General features: G+C 40.7%; 1 protein-coding gene across 2 annotated transcripts; it reads right to left on the bottom strand.

Annotated features, from left to right (window-relative positions):
* Nucleotides 1–341: 341 nt before the first annotated feature.
* On the bottom strand, nucleotides 342–17,361 carry usp12b (ubiquitin specific peptidase 12b). Of its 2 annotated transcripts, none has more exons than XM_061031745.1 (10): nucleotides 17,201–17,361; nucleotides 11,908–11,988; nucleotides 11,682–11,765; nucleotides 10,560–10,683; nucleotides 9,733–10,019; nucleotides 8,858–8,934; nucleotides 8,655–8,738; nucleotides 7,916–8,113; nucleotides 7,722–7,800; nucleotides 342–5,230 (listed from the first exon to the last, which is right to left on the bottom strand). In XM_061031745.1, the coding sequence occupies exons 1-10, from the start codon at nucleotides 17,246–17,248 to the stop codon at nucleotides 5,129–5,131; spliced, it is 1,164 nt and encodes a 387-aa protein (XP_060887728.1). In that variant the 5' UTR covers nucleotides 17,249–17,361; the 3' UTR covers nucleotides 342–5,128. The 2 variants fall into 2 exon arrangements, with proteins under 2 accessions (XP_060887728.1, XP_060887727.1); XM_061031744.1 differs by having other exon boundaries at nucleotides 10,560–10,689.
* Nucleotides 17,362–19,791: the final 2,430 nt, after the last annotated feature.

The following is a 19,791-nucleotide window of genomic DNA, read 5'->3' on the forward strand; positions in this document are numbered from 1 at the left end:
TAGTGTAAGAGAAACATTGCATAATATGTGACCTTTAAACATTAGGAATTTTTAATGAGACGGATTTAGTTTTCCTTTTTTATGTGTAAAAAGACAAACACAAGGAAGCTTTGGAAGGAAAGTAACAAAAATCTTGGTAATTATTTTGAGTCAGGGAATTCTCCCAATTGGAAATCATTATTTTGAATTATTCCAACACCGCATGAAAACAGCTTGTGTGATCAAAAGAGAACATCACATTTCTAACTCTGATTGGCTGATGAAAAGAAGTTTCTCTGCTTCAGATGACCTGCTGCTGGAAAACGTTACAGGAGGAAAACAAAGAGACTCGGACAACAGTGTAGATTTTATCATCTTCAAAACCAGTTTGTGTTTTATTTCAAACAGTTTGGAACACCAGCCTTCATTCCCAAACTTCACTGCATCTACATGTATTCAGAATGAACTTCAGACCACAGTGTGCAGCGGCAGCAGCCTCGACAAACATCCAGACAACAACTCAGAGGACAAGATTCAACTCGTAACCCTCGAGATATTTAGTAGCAAGAACTGAGAAGCCTCGGAGTGTGTAGACTAATAAAACAAGAGTTGAACTTGCAGAAAAGAATTAGCGACCTTAATATCGTGTACTTTCTGAAAGGTTCAATTAAATGTCACACATTCTGTTTTGCCGTTTGCGTTTGTGAGGCTGCTGCCACTCCGTACACCAGTTGCAACATATCGGAGTGTTTCTGACACATTCAGTCACTTTTCACCCTTCAAACAATTACATTCTTTGTGACCTTGAAAATCGCAGAGTGATGTGGACTATGGAGGCCCTTAAGGGACATTTGAGAGGACAGACGATATAACTTATAACTGTTTGGGAAAAAAAAGGAAAAATCCACCCACAGATGTCAGTTTTTTGTTTTCTATAAGTTATTTTATCGGATTTCGCTTCCTCTACTTTGCCGTAATACCGATCGAAAAAACCTTCAGAAATGCTGAAATGTGCTGCTTTTGAGCAACAAAGGATTCACAGTAGTATGCTTTAAAAAAGTCTTCATAGATAATTATTTTATTGGTAACTGTAAAAATGTAAACTGAAAAAAATATTTCATTAAAGAAAGATCCATTGAGCATTTCTTCTGTGCTTTACAGTTGGTAAATGTTACTAAATCCTTAGCTTCGGGAAAAAAGCACTCACTCTACGCAGATGACACCATATTGTATCTTATTGAAGTCGTTGTTTCTTACATGTTTGTGAACTTATGGGTGGATTTTTCCTTTTAACACAGTGATGTACAAGTCAGTTTTTGGGTCAGTTACTTTTCTGCACAGCAGTTTCTTTAAACTTTTAGTTTTATTTGAATTGAATACATTTTCAATCTGATGGTTTTTGAGGGTATTATGGGTTTAGCTGTGAGATTACAGGTGAGCTAATTTATTTCAAACTGTTGGTTGGGATACCAGATGGGTGGGGCTTTTTACTTTTAAAGCCCCAGTCGAATTGATTTACAACAGGAATACTTCTTAGATATAACATCCACTAACATTTTTGATCTATGTCTGATTATTTCAAGCAAGCAAATATTTATTTTCCAATAATAACATCTGTATTTATGTACACCTCCACATCGCTCGTCAAATACTCCCAAATTTTAAGGACATACTCTTCAAAGCTGCCTACACGACAATGGTAGACTAGTAAAATTAGTGACATATCAAAAACAAGTGGAACATATAAGAAAAAGATAACATAAAACATTTATTATAATATTAATTATATTTAAATAAAAAGAGCCTTTAAACATAGTCTTCCAACACTTTGTCCATCCAGAGGTTATAGGCAGTTTAGTTGATGACTAATCATTTTTTTTTTCAGTTTTTCAAAACTGAATTTTCATGAAACTGAATCAGAAAAAAAAAGAAGACTGATACCCAACTTCAGGCTGGGTCTGCATCCTTTATCGTCCAACGTATGTGCTTTTGTGCTTGTTTTTGTTCACTTAAACTATCAGCAAATGGAACATTTCTTTAAATTTCAACTCATTCAAAATCAAAAAAACTACAAATCTCACCATCAGAGATGATAGAACAAATGGCAATGAACTTGATTTACCCAAATAATATTCCAACACACAAATAAAACCTTCCTTTCATCTCGATTAATTCAGTTTTACGAGCAGCACAGACAAAAAATGGAAATAGTGTTGACATTGAAGCCTCGACCGGGTGAATGTAGGGAAGTGTTTGAGACGCGTCGTCTGAAGTTGCTCCCTCTCCTGCCGTCATTCACGCCATTTTAAAAGCTTAAGCTAAGACACTTACTGAAAACGTGTTAACTGCTAAATAAAGAAGCTGAAATACTCAGAGTTTGGATAAGTCTGTTTGCTAGGGCTGTCAACCTATTTATTTTAGTCGCGATTAATCACATTTTCCATCACGTTTGAAATTCCATTATTTTGCATTCCAAAACTGATTTTGTTATGCTTTCATTTTGAAGATTTTTACTATCTTAAGCTAAGGGTGTTTTACTTCCTGCTTTTATTTTGATGGAAAAATAAGGAACAGTTAAGACTTTAACTTAACCGCGGAAAAAATTAACTTGTTAAAGATGGAAAAGTAAATGAAAATAGCTTTAAAAAAAACAGTAACATTGAAATGTTTGATGACACGATGTAGATATTAAATCAGATTTTTTTAACTGAGCTGTCAAGGAGTTCTTTTTAAAAGTGAAACGAGCCATTCAAGGCACAAAGGTGTCGCCTTCATTAGCTGAGCTTCTGGGAATCAAAAGACAAGACCTGTTTTCTGTTGTTCAAAGTACTTCTTTTGTCTCAGCAGAGAGAGAGAAACTTCAGATTATCAAGACGTGTCGGCCTCCAGATGTTGTTTTACAGGTCAAGCAGCCCTATCGTAATTCAACTGTACACTTAAACATTCAGATAATACCCGACCCTCTGCCTGGGACGCTCAATTACCGAGAAATACAAACAACACTTTAACAAACAGAAAGAAAGTTTCCGTTCACTTTCTATCTGCTGCAGCTAAGAGTCACACGCTAGCTTGATTGCTAACCTGTGGTAAAAACTTGGCAGTGTAAAACATTCTTCAAAAAAACAAGATTTAACACAAAAAAGAAAAAAACACTCCTACATTTGGTTTGTTTGTGCGTTTAAAAGAAAACAATGGAGGTGAGAACAGGAAGTCAGTGCCGGTCAGCAGGCGAAAGTTTCCAAGAACGAGTACAGGCTTTTTAAAAAAAATGGCTTTGAAAGCAATTCTTTCGGATTTTGTTTGAACTCAGGAGTGTTAAAATGTAACACCAATGGAAGAACATTTCAATGGGAGTTATCTTACTGCATTAAATGAACCGCATCTCAACCGTAAGCTCCACATCAACACAGCGTTAGCATCCTTCAGTATTATTGAGAGCTGCGATTTGAAGAGTCTGGAGTGAAAAACGTGTTATGTAAAAGGTCGGCGTGCCTGCCAGAGCTGCAGCTGCACGGGGGAAAAAAACAAACACTTGAGCCTCTCGAGTCAAAATTTGCCAGCGTGTGATTGGTGTTTGGTGGGGAACCAGCTGCAGCAAAAGAGTGTGTATGTGTGTGTGTGTGTGTGTGTCCAGAAAATAAAGCAGACATTCAACATGAATGTAGTGTGACAGTTTTGGATGTCAGAACTTCTTCATGTGTCCCTTTTCAAAATGGTGAATATTCTGGTACTTAAAAAGAAAGAAGTCACAAATGTTTAAACACCACCACCCTTTGAAAGCAAACTACAAAAGAACCCACGAGATAGCTGTTTTAAAAAAAGAAGAGTTAGCTTACTTTGTTTGATGTTGAAACACCTGGCCGCTCTTTTGTTTGAACGTGTTCCCTCGGTTTTTTTTGATTTTCCCGCCGGGGCAAAAATAAAACCAGCTGCTTTCACACGATATCGCGAGATAGATGTGAAATTGAGAATCTGGATTATTGGTGTTCTGTAAAGCTGTCTACGGCCCAAATTTAAAGCAATTTTTTTTGTTTTTTCATGTGTAATTTGCGAAGTCTTTGTAACTAATCATTTGGTTTTTACCATTTTGTTTCTTCAAAAAACCCAAATTACATTCCGTATTATTTTCCAGTTACCATGTTCTGCTTTAACACATTGATCACCAACATTTAGAGGGTATATGCATCTTATACAACAGTGCATGCTTTAATGGAGAATCTTAAAATTGTGTTTTTGGAAGAAACAAACTTAATAATTTCCCCCAATATTTCTTTTGGTCTAATATAATCGGGGCCATGACTTCTTAGAGCTTTCATTAGTAAAAAAAAATCCCAAATAACGAGCCGTTCTTCCAAATCTCTAGTGGCTGGTTTCCCATTTCACGCTCTGCCTTTTAACACTTTTTGTTATTAGCACCACGGACTTCATGATAAAAACACTGCAAACTAACATCACTGCACTGCGCTCCTAGCTTACGTTCTAGCTCCTCCATCTTTAGATGTTCTGTCAGTGTTTCGTTGTGGCCGGTTGGACGTCTAACGAGGCTGTGAGGTACTTTTTTTTTCTTCTTCTTTGTCTCTGGAATGAGTGTCTGGAGTAAACGAATGGTACCAGTGGCTTAGAAGCTAATGTAGCATGGTGAAATGTGCACACACACAAAAATAAATGCTAAAGAAGACTTGTGACGCAGCTGGTTACCTTGAAGAGAAGGGTTACAATCAGAAGCGAGTGTCTCTTCAGAAACAGTTGATTGGTTAGTCTGCATCATCTCAACAATCCCAAACCGCTTTGACCTCCTGAACGGAGCACTGTGTGTACAGCGATGTCAGCCTCATGGATTGGCGTTACTCCCAGCTGATGCCCCAGCGCAAAGCGAGTGTTACAGAATCAGCCATCTTGTTTTTGTTAAGGTGCTTTTTTTTTTTTTTTTTGCAGTGGGGGCTCAGAGGAGTTCATCAGTCGTAATCCAGGAGGCTGGCATGCAACCTGCACACGTCTCAAGATCCGAGTGGCGCTCCAGTGCAAAGCTCCGCCTACAAGGAATAAAGCCTGGATACTTATGTGAGCGTACTGGGCGGAGCCGGTGGCAGCCATAAGCTCCTCCCCCTCTGTTGAGTGACAGTCTGTTGGGGATTCACCATAGGCTGGTTCAGTCTCTGGACTGGTAGAACAGGATGTAACCTGACTCAGAGTTCTTGGAAATGTCTGACGTCAGACCGTAGAACTCCTCGATCGCCTGGGCGTCAATTTTCTACGAGAAACGAAAAATGAAAGGTTTGACTTTAGAAACATGAATATTCAACAAAGAAGGCTTTTGTTTAACAGTTTGAAGACAGCTGTGGTTCGAAGACTAGTTCAACTTTTTAAGAAACACAGTTTTTTTTTGTGTACAGAGTTTGTGAGAGCCATAACCAGGGGGCGTTTAACTTAGCCTAGCTTAGTTTAGGATTAAGACTTAAACCAGAGAAAGGGCGGGCATGGCGCCTCTCAAAGCTTTTTTGGGGGAGCGATTTTTTGGATTGGCGTTGGAAAAGAATGGGGGGAAAGCTTTAGCTCCAGGTTATAAGAGCCCAAAAAAGGAAATAAATCAGTTGAGAAAACAGATTTTAGAGACTTAAAGTTAAAATTCAAAGCAGAGCGATGCACGGAGAGAGTTAATCTCCACAAACCATAAAAAATGAAAGTTTGTGTTTCTGCTCTGCAAACTCAGCAGAATCAAACAGACCGGTTCCTCTCCTTTGGACCAGATGTTGCAGTGGGCCTCGTTCCCATCGTAGTGGAAAAATACACTGACGGGATCGGTTTTAAACATGATCAGTCGGCGCTGACAGTGACAAAGACGTTTTTCCTCTGTGTTCACACAGCAGGGTGACGTCCACCACCAAGTTGAAGATTTGAGGAAAGATAAACTGTTTGGATTTGGGGGAAAGCTGTCTAAGGCGTCAACTTGTGGTGGTTCTTGAGTCTGTTGAGCCCAAGGCAAAAATGATTGGAGGCCGTCCAACCAGAGTTTATCACGATCTGACTATCAGGATTGACAGACATGCAACTCCAGGTGTGATGGGTTCATATCATCAACGTCTAACTGAGACGTGTTTGGACTATTTTCAAACATGTCTCATGAAGTTGAAGAAATCATTTCAATATCTAATCTCCAAAGTTGCAATGGAAAAAGGACAACTACTGCTTGACTTTAAAACTCATATTTGTGTCTTATCCTCCACAGACTCTGGAACGTTTAGCGTCACGGCTGCACGCTCAGTTTACCGCTGATAGCTTGACTGCTGCGGCTCGCTCGTTCTTCTTGGCGCTAAGATGGAAAATAACAAATCTGAAAGGTTCTTTGGCCCCGGCAGCGTGAGGCTAAAGCTCTGTGTCGATGTGGTTTAAGAGCTGACGACTGAGAAGCTACGTCATGCTTTTGGCTAACACCACACGCTGGTAACGCTTCACCTCTGATTGATTTATATGTTTTTTTTTCTCAGTGTGTGATGCTGGTAGAATTAGAGAAACTATCGCTGTCATTGTTGCATCTCCGTCTGCTGTCATGTCAGTGATGTTGGGGATGGCGGCGCGCTGAGACGGGAGTTGGAAGCTGTTAGCTGAGCGCTAACACACATGCTAGAAGGATGTCAGACGGTGTGTGTGTGTGTGTGTGACGCCGTGTTTTCTCCTGTCAGCACGTCACACAGGGGGGAAACAGATGGTCTCGTGGCAGACGCTGCGGGATAACACAATGAGCTGCAAATTCTAGAGATCCTCGATTTGCGTCATACTTGTTTAATCAAATAAAAAAGAAGGAGCAGACGCAGCAGCAGCAGTCTGTGATGTTTTTAATTTTCCGAACACGATGTGCTTCCTAATCAAACTGACACGGGGGCTTGAAATTAATGAAGCGGGATGAATAATGTCTCAATTAAAGCAGGTAGATGATGAACGAGGGTAAGACGATAAAGAGGACGGAGCGGTGAAACATGATTCTCATTCCTGATCTCATCCTCCAGGCTTCAGGCTGATCCCGAGCTCACAGCTGACGCAGGTCTCCACTTTTTTTCTTCTGTTTTTCTTTTCTCCGTTATGAGCACTTTTATCCGCCGTCCCCGGTTCCCTAACTCTATCCTCATGGCTAAAAGCCTACTTCAGCTCCTCGTTATTAAGCACAGGTTAAAGTATCTGGGTCGAAAGGAAATCCAGACACAACATTCAGAGCGCCAGGATCTACACGGAGACTGGAGGACGGCTTGTTTGAAATTCCTGTCTGGTCGGGACGGAGATTCAACATCTGTACATTAAGTTCCCTGAGGGTTTTCTTTGGAATATTTCACATTAAATCAGATTTGATTTTAAATACCAACAAAGAAGGCTGAAACAATCTGGCATCTTTTCTACATATTTTTTTCTTTTCTTGCTTAGAAAGTTTTCAGTTTTTCTTAAAGCACTGAAAGCATCAACAATGCAAAATACACAAAGAACAATTAGCGAGTACTCATGCTGTTTTCATGCAGGGGGCGGGGCCAAGGGGTGACCAGGGCCACTCCAAAATCCTGACCTATAATTGGCCATTTGCCTTGTCAGAAGCAGGAGTGTGTTTCAAAGATCAACTTTTTGAACTGTTTTTTAAGTAGCTGGACGACAAGCAGCAGAGAAGAGGAAGCCTGATTTTTATAAATTCATCTTTAGTGTAGATCATCTCAAAGAGCTGATTAGTTTTTTGTGTCAAACAGAAAGAGAACGCCTCTCACCTCTACGATGTCGTCGTCAAACAGCAGCCAGAAGCCGTGACTCTTGACGATGGTGATGTAGTGTCCACGGTTTGGACCGCTGCGGAGCACAGACAATAGATGCTGCTGGTTAGAAAAGGTTTTCCATTCTACTGACTTAAAAATGTCCATGGTATTTAAAAAAAAAAAAGTGTATTTCAAATGAAGAGCCCTACCTGCCACAGTGTACGACGACGGCCACCAGGTCGTACATGCGGTCGGGGTTGGTGGCGTCCCCGGACGTGTTGAAAAGGCGGAGCTCCAGGGGGAAGACGACGCGATAGGACAGCTTGGTGTAGCGGTGCAGCTGGTCCATGTACTTGAAGCGCTTCAGGTGGAGGGCGAGGATCATCGGGAGCTTCTTTACCCGCATCCTGGAGGGAAAACACACAGGGAGGAGAGAGAGGTTTGAAGAGGTCTGAAGTGAGTTTAAAGGAGTTTGTTTCTATGCTTCTACCTGCATCTTATCCCATTTTTCTTATGTAGCATAACATGATTAAGCTCTTTTGTAAAATGTCTCAAGATAAAGATGAGGTAAAGATTGATTGATTTGCTAAAGAATCAAGGTTTTGATGGTTTAGATCAAATAAAAAGTTGTAAAAGTGTTCGAGGTGTCATTTGATTTAGAAGTGAACACAAACACAAAAAGTCCAGCTGGTTTCTTTTTTAGACCGCTGTGCAAAAGATAATAATAGACAACTTGTCAGAATGAGGCCAGAAGGCCCTGACTGGTTGCTATAGTAACGTCTGATGTGGTTTTTGGGGGGGTACCGTCTAATGGAACAAACAGAAACATTATATGTCTGCAGCGCGGCGCACACAGCTGCAGATGTGACAAACTAAACGTGACCTTCAAAGGCAGCTTAACAATAACCAACATGTGGCCAGCACCTCGCTGATGATGATGTCACTCACCTCTTCTGGGCTTCCTGTTTGCTGCGACACTGCTCACAGTAGTATTTGTATTCGCTGCATAACGTCTCTGTGTTACTGAAGCCCCTGTGAACAACACACACACACACACGTTTAAAACCTCAGAGTCTAAATGTAGGGTTCAACTTTCTTTCCTTGTTAGTGTGATTTCTTTCAGTTTTTGAGTGATGACATCACAGCGTTACCTGAGACAGTGTGTGATGGAGGTGTTCTGCTCCACGTCCACCGACAGGTCCAGGAAGTCCTCGTCTTTACTGCTCACCTGCAACCAAACCAAAAGAACCCTCAAGGTCACATGGATTCTCTTTTTTCAAACGACACCATTTCCCAAATATCATCATGAACTGTGTGAATGAGGAGAGAAAACTGTGCCCTTTTTACATTTCTTAAAGTCTTCATATGTGATTTTTCACACTTAAATATAATATAAATCAAGTATCTCCTCTGAAAATAACTCTGTGAGTCATGACTGTCTACAATGGGTGTAACACCCGAGTCCCACTGTCTGTGATGTTTTCAGAGTTTTCAGAGTCCTATCTTCACTTTGTTTACATCGCCGGGACGGCCGGCTGACTCCTCCCCTCACGTATAAAAGTTGTTTAATTGAGGGACTAGAGAAAAGAAGAATAACATACTGTACTCACTGCTTAACTGTGTTTCTAGATCACGCTCATTTCGGGTAAAGTTGAAGATACGAGCATAATAAAGATTAGCTTTAGCATTAGCATGCTAACACAACAATGCAGCGCGAGTTGTTTTGGTTTCATGCTGGTGCCCAAGGGCGACATCTGCTGGATCAAAAAATTTCATATAAAGCCAAAATCTTCAGATTAACAATGTTTGAATGTTTTATATTTTTGTCCTTCCTGGTGGATCAGTAACTTTTTATGAACAGTATGCACACATGATTTTAGTTGTAGTTCATTGTATTATGTTCCTGTTGACTCCTTTACCTGAAGAGTGTTGTGTTTACGACTTTACTATGTTCTCAGTCGAGGTCTAACGAGTGTCGACTTTTCTCCTCTGTGCGGATGGAGAAAAAAAAAAGAAAGGGACTCACAGCTTCACAGTTGAGGCAGCGCGTCTCGTTGGTCAGAGTCCCCTGGAAGATCTCGTGGACCCACGTCTGCTGCGTCTCCTTTCCTCCGTCTCCTTCTCCTCCTCCCTCGCTCCCACTGCCTCCTCCTCCAGTACTCCCTCCTCCACCACCTCCTCCTCCGTTCTGCACCAGCTTCCCATTCTGCTGCCTCTCCTGGCTCTTCTCCTCCTGCAGCAGGTCGGCGATGGTGTTGAGGAGGTAGTTGAGGAACTCGTGGGCGTCCTGCTGCATGTAGTTGTCGAACAGTTCTGAGGGGGGGACGGGGGGGGGGGACACAGGTGGAAGGACGAGGACACAGAAACGACATGTGAATAAAGACATGGAGAAGTGAGGAGAGGAGAAATAACATAAAGCCACAGAGAGAGAGACACAGATGGGGAATTATAAGTGAAACTAAATAAACAGCATCAGCATGTGTTGGGGGAGGAGGGGGGGGCTAATTAAGCTCATCTCTTTTTTCCATCTGCAGGATTTGGCTGACAGTTTTATTTCCTCAGCTGAGATAACCCTCCCTCTCTCTTTCACCGATCTCATCTGTGAAGCTCAACGGGAGGGGGGGGGGGGGGGGGGGGGCTGAGGGGAACTATTTCATTCATTGACTTCACATTTCTCAACACTCAGAGAGCCAAGTGGATCTTTTACTGAATAAAAAAAAACAAAATCGCAGGAAGTCAGATGTGGCAGCAGCTGCACATTCTGGCCGAGCTGTGGAAGTCGAAAACTTGAAACAAACAAGTTTTGATTTGAAGGTTTTTTAGAGCTCGATTGGATCTGTTAACGCCACCAACCGTTCTCTTTCCTCAGTCGCGAGATGAACTTCTTGGGCGGGATGACGCCGACTTTCTTCTTCTGCGTGGCGATGCTGTTGAAGAGGTCGGACAGGCAGGTGAGGAGGGACTCCTTACGACGCGGCTGCACCTTAAAAAGACGGAGTTTGGTTAGTCAAGTTCACAAAGTCAAAGTCCAGCAGGATTCCACAAACAATTTAATATAGACAAATCTGCTGGAAGATTTTTTGGGTGCTGCCATCTTGTCATCTATCTCAGACTCTGCTGCGGCCTCTAACCACAGCATAAAAATATGATATTTCTGTTAGGCTTTCAAACGTGCAGAAAACTCCAGGAGGAGCTGCATGTGTGAACGCAAACGGACAAATTTTTCACTCTGACTTCACCCGGAGTTTCTCAAGCCAGAGTTTTTTTTCAGTATGTAATAAAAGGCTGCATTATGTTTCCTGTTCTCCAGTTGGTTCTCCTCCGCTCTTTTGTTGACACTGCCGTTCCGTCGGTCTACGTGTAGCACTGATGTAAAGGCAAATATTCCCATTAGAGCGTCATATAGCGGATCAGTAAAAACCAAAAAATGGTCTATTTGTGAACTTGTAAAGTGAGGTATAACTCATGAAAAACTGTTGGAGGAGCGGTGCCAGCCTTCATTTCTGTAAAGTGACGTCTGTGAGGTCTCCTGTAACTGTAATCTAAAGGGTAATGCAAACTAGAGCTCGACCGATTCATCAGCCGGCCGATAATATAAGCCGATATTAGCTTTTCAATTGACTATCGGTATCGGCTAATTTTCTACTTATCGGTCGAGCCCTTACCCAAAGCTGAGGTTAATCAAGAACTTTAAATTCAGAGTTTCGCTGACTTAACTTTAAAAAATCAGAAGACGACCAAATGTGAGAACACAACAGGCCTTACTTTATCCGATTTTTCTTTTTTGGACATGACATCCAGTGGGAGTGTGGTCTTATACTCCCACCTGTCTTATGGTCTTGCACTCTGTCCGGTTCTGTTTTCTTTGGCTGTATTCATTGCGTTCTTTGAGCATGAGGGGCTCTGTAAAAAAAAAAAGTGAGGACAGAAACAGGGCTTGCTCGTTCCAGCTCTGCGGTTTCTCTCATCGCTTACCTTGTACGCCAACACCTTCTCCCTGAACGGTCGACAGAAGTACAGAGCCTGCAGCACCGAGTTACAGTAGCAGGTGTTTCCAAACTGGAACAAAAGAAAAAAGGAAACACACACACACACACACACACAGAAACAGATCAAATACAGACAGGGAGGGATTTCACTGTGTTACACTTCACTCTGACTGAGGGGGGTCGTCTGATCGGGCGGTTTGACTTATACTTACGTTGACCAGTCCGAAGTAGTGCTCATTAACGGGAAACTGTTCCGGTCCAATCTCCTTTTCCAAGGCAGAGGCATTGGCGCCCTGAAGGAGAAGAAGAAGAATAGAAACATTTAAAAGATGTTCTTGAATCTTCCCACATTAGTCGACTTATCCCCTATGGATAAAACTAAATTGTGCAAGGACTAAATACAGTTCAATAAAAGTTTCCTCCTCTACATATATGGTGTTAGTTTTTATCATAATATTCCCAAACATTGCTGAAATGATCCATCAAACCCTCCTTTGTTCTCCCGTTTCCTCCTCTTTGTTTTCTGTTTTCCTGCACGTTTCTCTACCATCTGTTTCCTTCTGAGTTGATCTACATTCTGCCTTTCCCCCGGTCACACTGATTATCACTTCTCTTAGAACTAAAGGCATCTTCGTGCTCAAAAAGTTACAAGGCAATACAGTCAATCATTTCATTTCTGTGAAACAAAGTCTTTAAGTCATCATAAAACCTGTATCGTTTCCAGTTTCTGAACTCATATATGATGTTAAAGCAGGAGAGAGAGATGATGTGATAACAACCATGATGCAGCTTTCCCTTCAGGCCTGAACGACTCTGTGTTCTTACTCAACACCACGCTGCAGCTCGTGGAAAGTCAACACACTGAGCGAGCGAAACACCACGCTGAGGTTATTTATCTACCAACACAACATCCACACAGCGCGGGGTGTCAATAAAGCTGAGGCACACAAACAAGCCAGAAAAGACAAACACAAGAGGATTCTGGGAAAACACAAAGCACAATGTGAGCTGGAAACACAAACACACACACACAGTCATGAACTTAGGGATGTTTTCAGTGACAGCTTTGGAATAAGTGTTTAAATAATGGACTGCTGTTCAAACCTGTGTGTTTGTTTAGTCATCAGGACTATTAGTCGAGATGTCATGAGGTGGGTTTGAATCAAAAAGCTCCAGAGACTTGCTAAAGGAACCTTTAGCCCTGTTTCCACCAAGCGGTCCAGTCCAGTTCGGTTCAACACGGTACCCATTTATTGGTGTTTTCCACTTCCAAAAGTTGGGAATGCTACCAAAGTAACCGATCCATGCCGTCCTAATTTTTCGTTGGGGGGACCAAGAGTACTGATCTGACCCCAAAAGAGTGGAGCTTGACACACTGTAGTCTGTTGATCGGTCAAAAGAATGTGCGACAACGGTAATACAAAACACTAAATCTTGAAATATCCCATAAACTTTGAGACAGTAATTCCAAGGCTGTTTTTGCGACTAATGTAAGGCGTAGCACCGGCCCAATGGACAACCTTGGAGGTGCAGATCTCTGCTGGTCATCCTCCATTGTTGCCCTTTGTTTACTGTGTTGCCTTCTTCTTCTTGGTTGAATTCATTAGCGGGCTACACTACGTCACTCTGCTATGATGTCATGCTAGTATGTAGCTGATGCGGCTATTGACATCCGGCTTACACTCCAAACACCAAGTAATGGTACGGTTTATCGGTGGTAAAGAAACGCAAATAAGATCAGGATTGACCTACCAAATATTCCCAAACTGTACTGAACCAAACGAGACCGCTTGGTGAAAACGAGACTTTTTGCATCCATTAAAAAAATGGTTCCTGGGGCTAAAAGTTTTGGGTACTTTTGACTGAAACAGAATTTAAGATTTGTCTTATATTGAACTATTTTAGTTGGGAGCTCCACACCAAGCCTTAACCAAAGTGTTTGATAATTGATTTCTAGATATTTTCCCCAAATTTAGACGTTTAATTGTGATATAAAAAAGTTTGAATTGTGAAAAATTAGAGATTTAGATAGACTTGTCGTCACATGATACCTTTATTAAAATGAAAGGGTATGATATGTTAGGTAGTCATGATCACGACTGTCTAATGACTGTTTACTACATTTTTCTTCCATTAAAGCTCCAAATTATTGCCACATTACTGATGCTGAGATGAAACTGCCCAGATCTGCTTTGTGACTTTCACGCTTTAAACCAGAAAAATTGATTTTCTCTCAAACAAGAAACCTTCCAGGCACAAACGTGTACGCTGCCAAACTGGACAGCAGATCGAAGAAACCTGCCAATGAGACACACAGCCAGTGTTTAGCCTCGTTACTATTTGACCGGTAGGCGCTGGTAATTTGCCACAGTGCCTGCTGGCCTTCACACTTAAATGGGTTTTAAATGGGTTGCGCGGCCCTGCTGTGTGGTCTTTAAACACCCTGGTGAGTAGCAGCAGCCACAGAGGCTAAGTTAAGAACTCACTGCTTTTCAGATCACTCACACCAAATTAAGGAGACTTCTTCTCCGTGGCATCTGCCGAACCGTCTGTCGGCTCTTGAAGGTGCGGCAGAGAGAATCGGGATAAGTTACACTTAGAAGTTAATCTTCAAGCTCTAAGCTCTCGTGTCAGCCTCTGAGGCTTCACTATGCTGCCACATTAATGTGACAAGAGCAAGTAAGGCCAGAGTTACAATGTTCTTGGGTCCGATACCGATATTGATATTAGGAAGAGAAAAAATCTGATAACGATAAATCGTCCGATATTTTCGATCTGAAGAGACAGATAGATTTAGAAATACACCTTTTTTTTTTTTGCATTGATCCCTCAATTGCATAAACTGCATAAAAGATATAACAAAGACAAGATGGTCACTCAACTCACACTCTGGAGAGTGATTGTTGTAATCCATACAGCGCCCTCTGCTGGTGAAAGAGAACTGCTAGTGTAATACAATGAAACTCAAATGAAAAGCTTTTTGACTGCTGAATAAATCGAGTAATATCGGCGCAAATCTGTGATAAAATTAGTCGATACCGATAGTCACTTGATGAGCTAATATCGGCCGAAATTATCGGCTGGACGATTAATCGGTCAGGCTCTACTTTTGAACCTCGACCTTTCTTTAACAGCTTGACAAACAGAGCGCTGTCCTTTAGTGGGATGCTAAAAGCGCCAAGCTAACAAGCATCGATGAGCTGATTTGTCTTTGTGCAAGGTGGTCCAGCCAAGGCTGCGGACCCTGATCTCTGACCTCCCACAATTTCACAACAGAGATCACTAAAGCATCATAGTGTCAAAGCAAATTAGAAACATCAAAACACAGCTTCAAACTATTATTCAAAACTATTACATTTGTGGAAGTACCCTGCAAGAGGCTTTCAACAGTTAAGAGAGTTATCTTTCAAATCGCTAAGTACTAAACTCTTAACTTTAACAAAGAGTGTCTTTTATTTACCCTCACAACCTGAGGGGCTTTTTTTTTAAAGATAAAGACGTGCTCTTTGAGATTTCTGGGAAACAAAGTCCAGGGTTGGTACAGAGGAAACTTTGGAGATAAATCTCATGACGGGAAACGTTGAATTTCCCCATCAGGTTCAGATAAACAGTAGAAACAGCCGAGGCCGTCATTTTAACTTTTCTATTCATTCATTATGTGGTGAAAATAAAAACTTTACAAACTAGAGTACCCGGACTTTCCCTAAACGTGTGTTAAATTTATTCTTGTACTGACGTTTTAACACAAATTCTTAAGTACTCAGTATTTTCGTTAGCTCGTATTTTATGACCACGACAGTTTCTCTAGACATATTTTAGAAAGTTTATTACTTTAAATGTTGATACTTTTCCATCTCGAGAAGATAAACATCACTGCAAAACTCTCAGACAGCTCAGCTGACAAGTCAAAAGAAATATATCGACCGTACAACATCAAACATTTCCCTTTGTTAGCGTTCATTTGGGCATTTAAAGAGAGACACACACCAAAACGGAGCGTTCTGAGAGAGCTGCGATGACGTGAAGTGCTAAATGTCTTATGGTCTTACCATAAAACTGACTATGAGATACACGTGTATGAAACGGGAGTAAACAAAATACTGTTCAGGGAATAGCTTCGGAGGTCGGGGAAGTTAGTGTGAGAATAATACTGCGAGTCTGTGGTAACTTCGGTTTTTCAAAATAAGGTGTTCACAATTTTAAAAGAAAATAGTTTTCATGGAGAAAACAATAATTATATATATTTTCTTAAATAAGTACACAATGATTCTGATATGGTTGGACTAAGTACTTCTTAGACTACATGCACAGGTACTATGAAGTACTTTTACTGTGTACTTTTTTAGAAATCCACTGTCAAAGTCCATAATAAATCATTATAATGACTCTTTTGTTCTGACAGGGTCACAAACCTCCTCAGGTGCTTGAGTCATGTTATATTTTGACCAAAACACAGAACAGATGTTTCACGTAGACCACAGGGGGACTGTTTGAAAAGGTAGAAAAAGGGGATGACATGTCATCTTTAAAAATGCAAATTGTAAACACACGATTTATAAGATAAATAAGATAAGATAAACTTTATTCATCCCAGCAGGGAAATGTAGGTGTTCCAGCAGCCAGCATACAAACACACAACACAACATATATATACATACAAACACACAACACAACACATATATACATACATATCCCACCCATACATAAAAACATGAGCCCACAATACAGTTTGATATTTGATATATGCAACTCAAAGTTTAAAGTTTAAATGTCTTCTGTCCTTACTTAAAGGGGAGTCGTTATAAAGTGCAGTAGGTAAAAAAGTATTTTTAAATAATATTATCTTGACTAACTATTGAAATTTAGTAATAGTTTGACAGCCCTAGCTATAATGAAACATGTTTGAATTTTCCAAACTAAACCCACAGATGTGATATAATCTACCTGCAGGCTCTTTATTATCTTGTTGTTGTGTCATCATGTTTAACTTTGTTGTTTTATCTGCTAAAATATGACTAAACATGGATTTTATATTACTTATTGATATTATATAAATACAGTTTGAGCTGTCAGAAAGTCAGACACGGCTTGCTTATGGTGTTTAGAGACAACAGGGAAGGTGTTTACAATCCCCTGAGGGCACATATGTTTAGTTAGCATGCTAAGCTAGCTAGTTTTCGGACCGCTGCCCTTCTGTGATAAACAAACGAAAGAAAAGCTGATAAACTGTGAGAAAAGATTAGTTAGCGGGTGATGTTGTTTTTAAATGAGGGTGTTTTTGTATGTGGAGCTGGAGGGGTGGTTAAAAGGCTCGGGTGTAGGCTACAACTTTCTGAAAAGCCTGAGTGTTATTATCATGTTGCCCCTGTTGAGGTTAGCAAACATGCTAACAGCTAGCGTTAGCGTCCAGAGGCATCCGGGCAGCAGCGCCGCGCACACGCACACACACACACACACACACACACACACACAGCGGCGATCAGAGCTTTGATCTCGGCTTCTTACCATCGTACAAATCGAGGCGATCTTTCGGACTGTCATCAGTATTTCCATCCGTAAGCCGCCATGTTGGACCGAACCCCCGATGTTGAAAATAATCAGAGCCGACGCTGGCTGCAGAGTTCCGGGAGAGCCTTCTGCTCCTGTCTGTTACAACTGTGATGTCACACGCAATGACGTGTACCACATCCGTCATGGATTTTCAGAATAAAACACCGACCGACAAAAAAATTCTCCTTTTTTTTTTTAAATAGGATATGATTTTTTTTTTTTTTTAAGATTTTTTTTTTGGGGCTTTTTGTGCCTTTAATGGAGAGACAGGACAGTGGATAGAGTTGGAAATCAGGGAGAGAGAGCCACAGGTGAATAGAATAAAATTACTTTATTGATCCCAAATTGGGAAATTGTGGCGTTACAGCAGCAGGTTATCCAACACACAATATGAGTAAAAAACACAATGTCAGCAAATTTAAACATGATATAATATTAAATACAAAGTAAGTAAGTACTAAAAATATAAAAACTAAGAATGTGAATATATACAACCAGGATTTAACTAAACATTACTAGTCTTAAATATGAAAGATTAAACGTAAATGTGCAAAAACAGAGTTGTACATGGACAGTATTAACATAAGTTAAAGTGCATGAGTGTAGACATATTATACAGGTGGGATATAAGTGGGATTTGAACCTGGGCCGCCCGCTTGGAGGAGCAATGCCTCCATACATGGGGCGCATGCACAAACCACTGCCCCACCAGGGCCCCAAGATAGGATTTTTTAATAGGATAAGATATTTTCTGGCCTTTTCACATTTATTAGATTGGACATCTGGGGCGGCTGTGGCTCAGTTTGTAGAGTCAGCCGAAAGGTCGATGGTTCAATCCCCAGCTTGGGAGCTCACATTCAAACCGAAGTTTGCTCGATCATTTGGGTTGGTCAGGTGGTAAGGTTGAGTGTTTATATGTCACAGGTGAACAGGAAATGTTGGTATAACGGTGGGAACATACAGTTCTTACCAGAACTCCACATATTTAACATTACAAAAGAGCCACGGCATACAGTATCCAAACAAAGCCTGACAACGACCCACTATCAATATCTACTCAAAGCAAGTTTTGATTCACCCGCCTAGCTGACAAGACCTTCCTAGTTTTCAGATCAGAGCTTTTTCTGCTGGCAGTTTCGGATTCAGACTCTTTCAAGCTTGGATTTTCGTGAAAATCCCGCCCCAGATTTTCAGCTTGCAATCAACAGAGGGTGTGACACGCGTCCACTGCCTCTCCTGTTGACGCTCAGAGAATGAAACTGAAGTGCTCAGTCCAAACAAAGCCTGACAACGACCCACTATCAATATCTACTCAAAGCAAGTTTTGATTCACCCACCTAGCTGACAAGACCTTCCTAGTTTTCAGATCAGAGCTTGTTCTGCAGATGTTTCATACAGACCACAGGGGGACTGTTGTCTGCTGTAGAAAAGGGGGATAATATGTCCTTTTGAAAGTAAACTTAAAATTTCACATTAGAAGCTTCCAACATTTTGAAAAAATCTCAAAAGCTGTATATATGTTTCTATAAATAATATTTCATGGGCCTGCCTTTTGTGTTGAAGTACTTTTTCTTTGCATTGTGTTTTAAGCACAACTATTTAATATTACAATTTATTTTACTTTAAGAAAGCTTCTTCTACCTGTAGTTTTAACACAGTGATTTAATTATACTACGCCAATGCGAAACTTTTATAGTATTTAAACGTGAAACTGAGAAGTTTAGTGTTCTCTTACTTTGAAGGCCAAACCGGAAGTTCAGAGTACCGCACGCTGTGTCTGACAGTCGCTTGACTCTGACCAGTTTCCTCTCGTCCAGCCTGAGGAAGCTGTGAGGGAGTGTCGCCGACGCACTGCTCAGATGTACGTAGGTTTGTTCGGTTCTCTTCACAGGGGCTGAGACCGGCGGGCGGTGCTTCAGAGTTTCTCATAAAGCGGGACCTTCTTTCTCATTTTAACCTCGTCCAATAATAAAAACGAGTGCTCCTAAACAACATAATAACGGGTCAAAGATAACAACATAGTAAGTTAATAGTTGTGAGTAGATACTATTTCTCTTGAAGTATTCAACATGCGCGTTTGACGAATCGCTCCTTATATAATGTAGTTTTTGTTCTTTATTCTAAAAAAAACACATTTCCCCTTTTTTAACTTCATTTTTGTCATTTTCTGTTCTCCTTTTTACTGACCCAAAAGTTCATAAACATGACCAATATTTATTTAGTTTTTAAATCTAGTTAATTCTTGTACTGCTCTGTAATCCTAAAACAAGATTGTTATACCCCATGTGGGCTTTTTCTGAATGAAATCTCGTAAAATATAAAGAATAACACTTTTTTTTTGAATGGTTGCAACAGTTTAACTTTTCAAACTGGAAGAACAAAAGTATTATAAATCAAAATAGACCAGCTCTCACTCATTCTTGGATTATCTGCTCATTTTAATATAAAGTAAAGACATATTATAGTTTCAAACAAAAACACCCTTACAGGAACAGTCACCGTTTTTATGTTGGCTCTATTAATGTGTAATCAGTTTGTTTAGCAGA

This window comes from Labrus mixtus, chromosome 23 (assembly GCF_963584025.1).
Source record: "Labrus mixtus chromosome 23, fLabMix1.1, whole genome shotgun sequence".
Classification (NCBI taxonomy): Eukaryota; Metazoa; Chordata; class Actinopteri; order Labriformes; family Labridae; genus Labrus; species Labrus mixtus.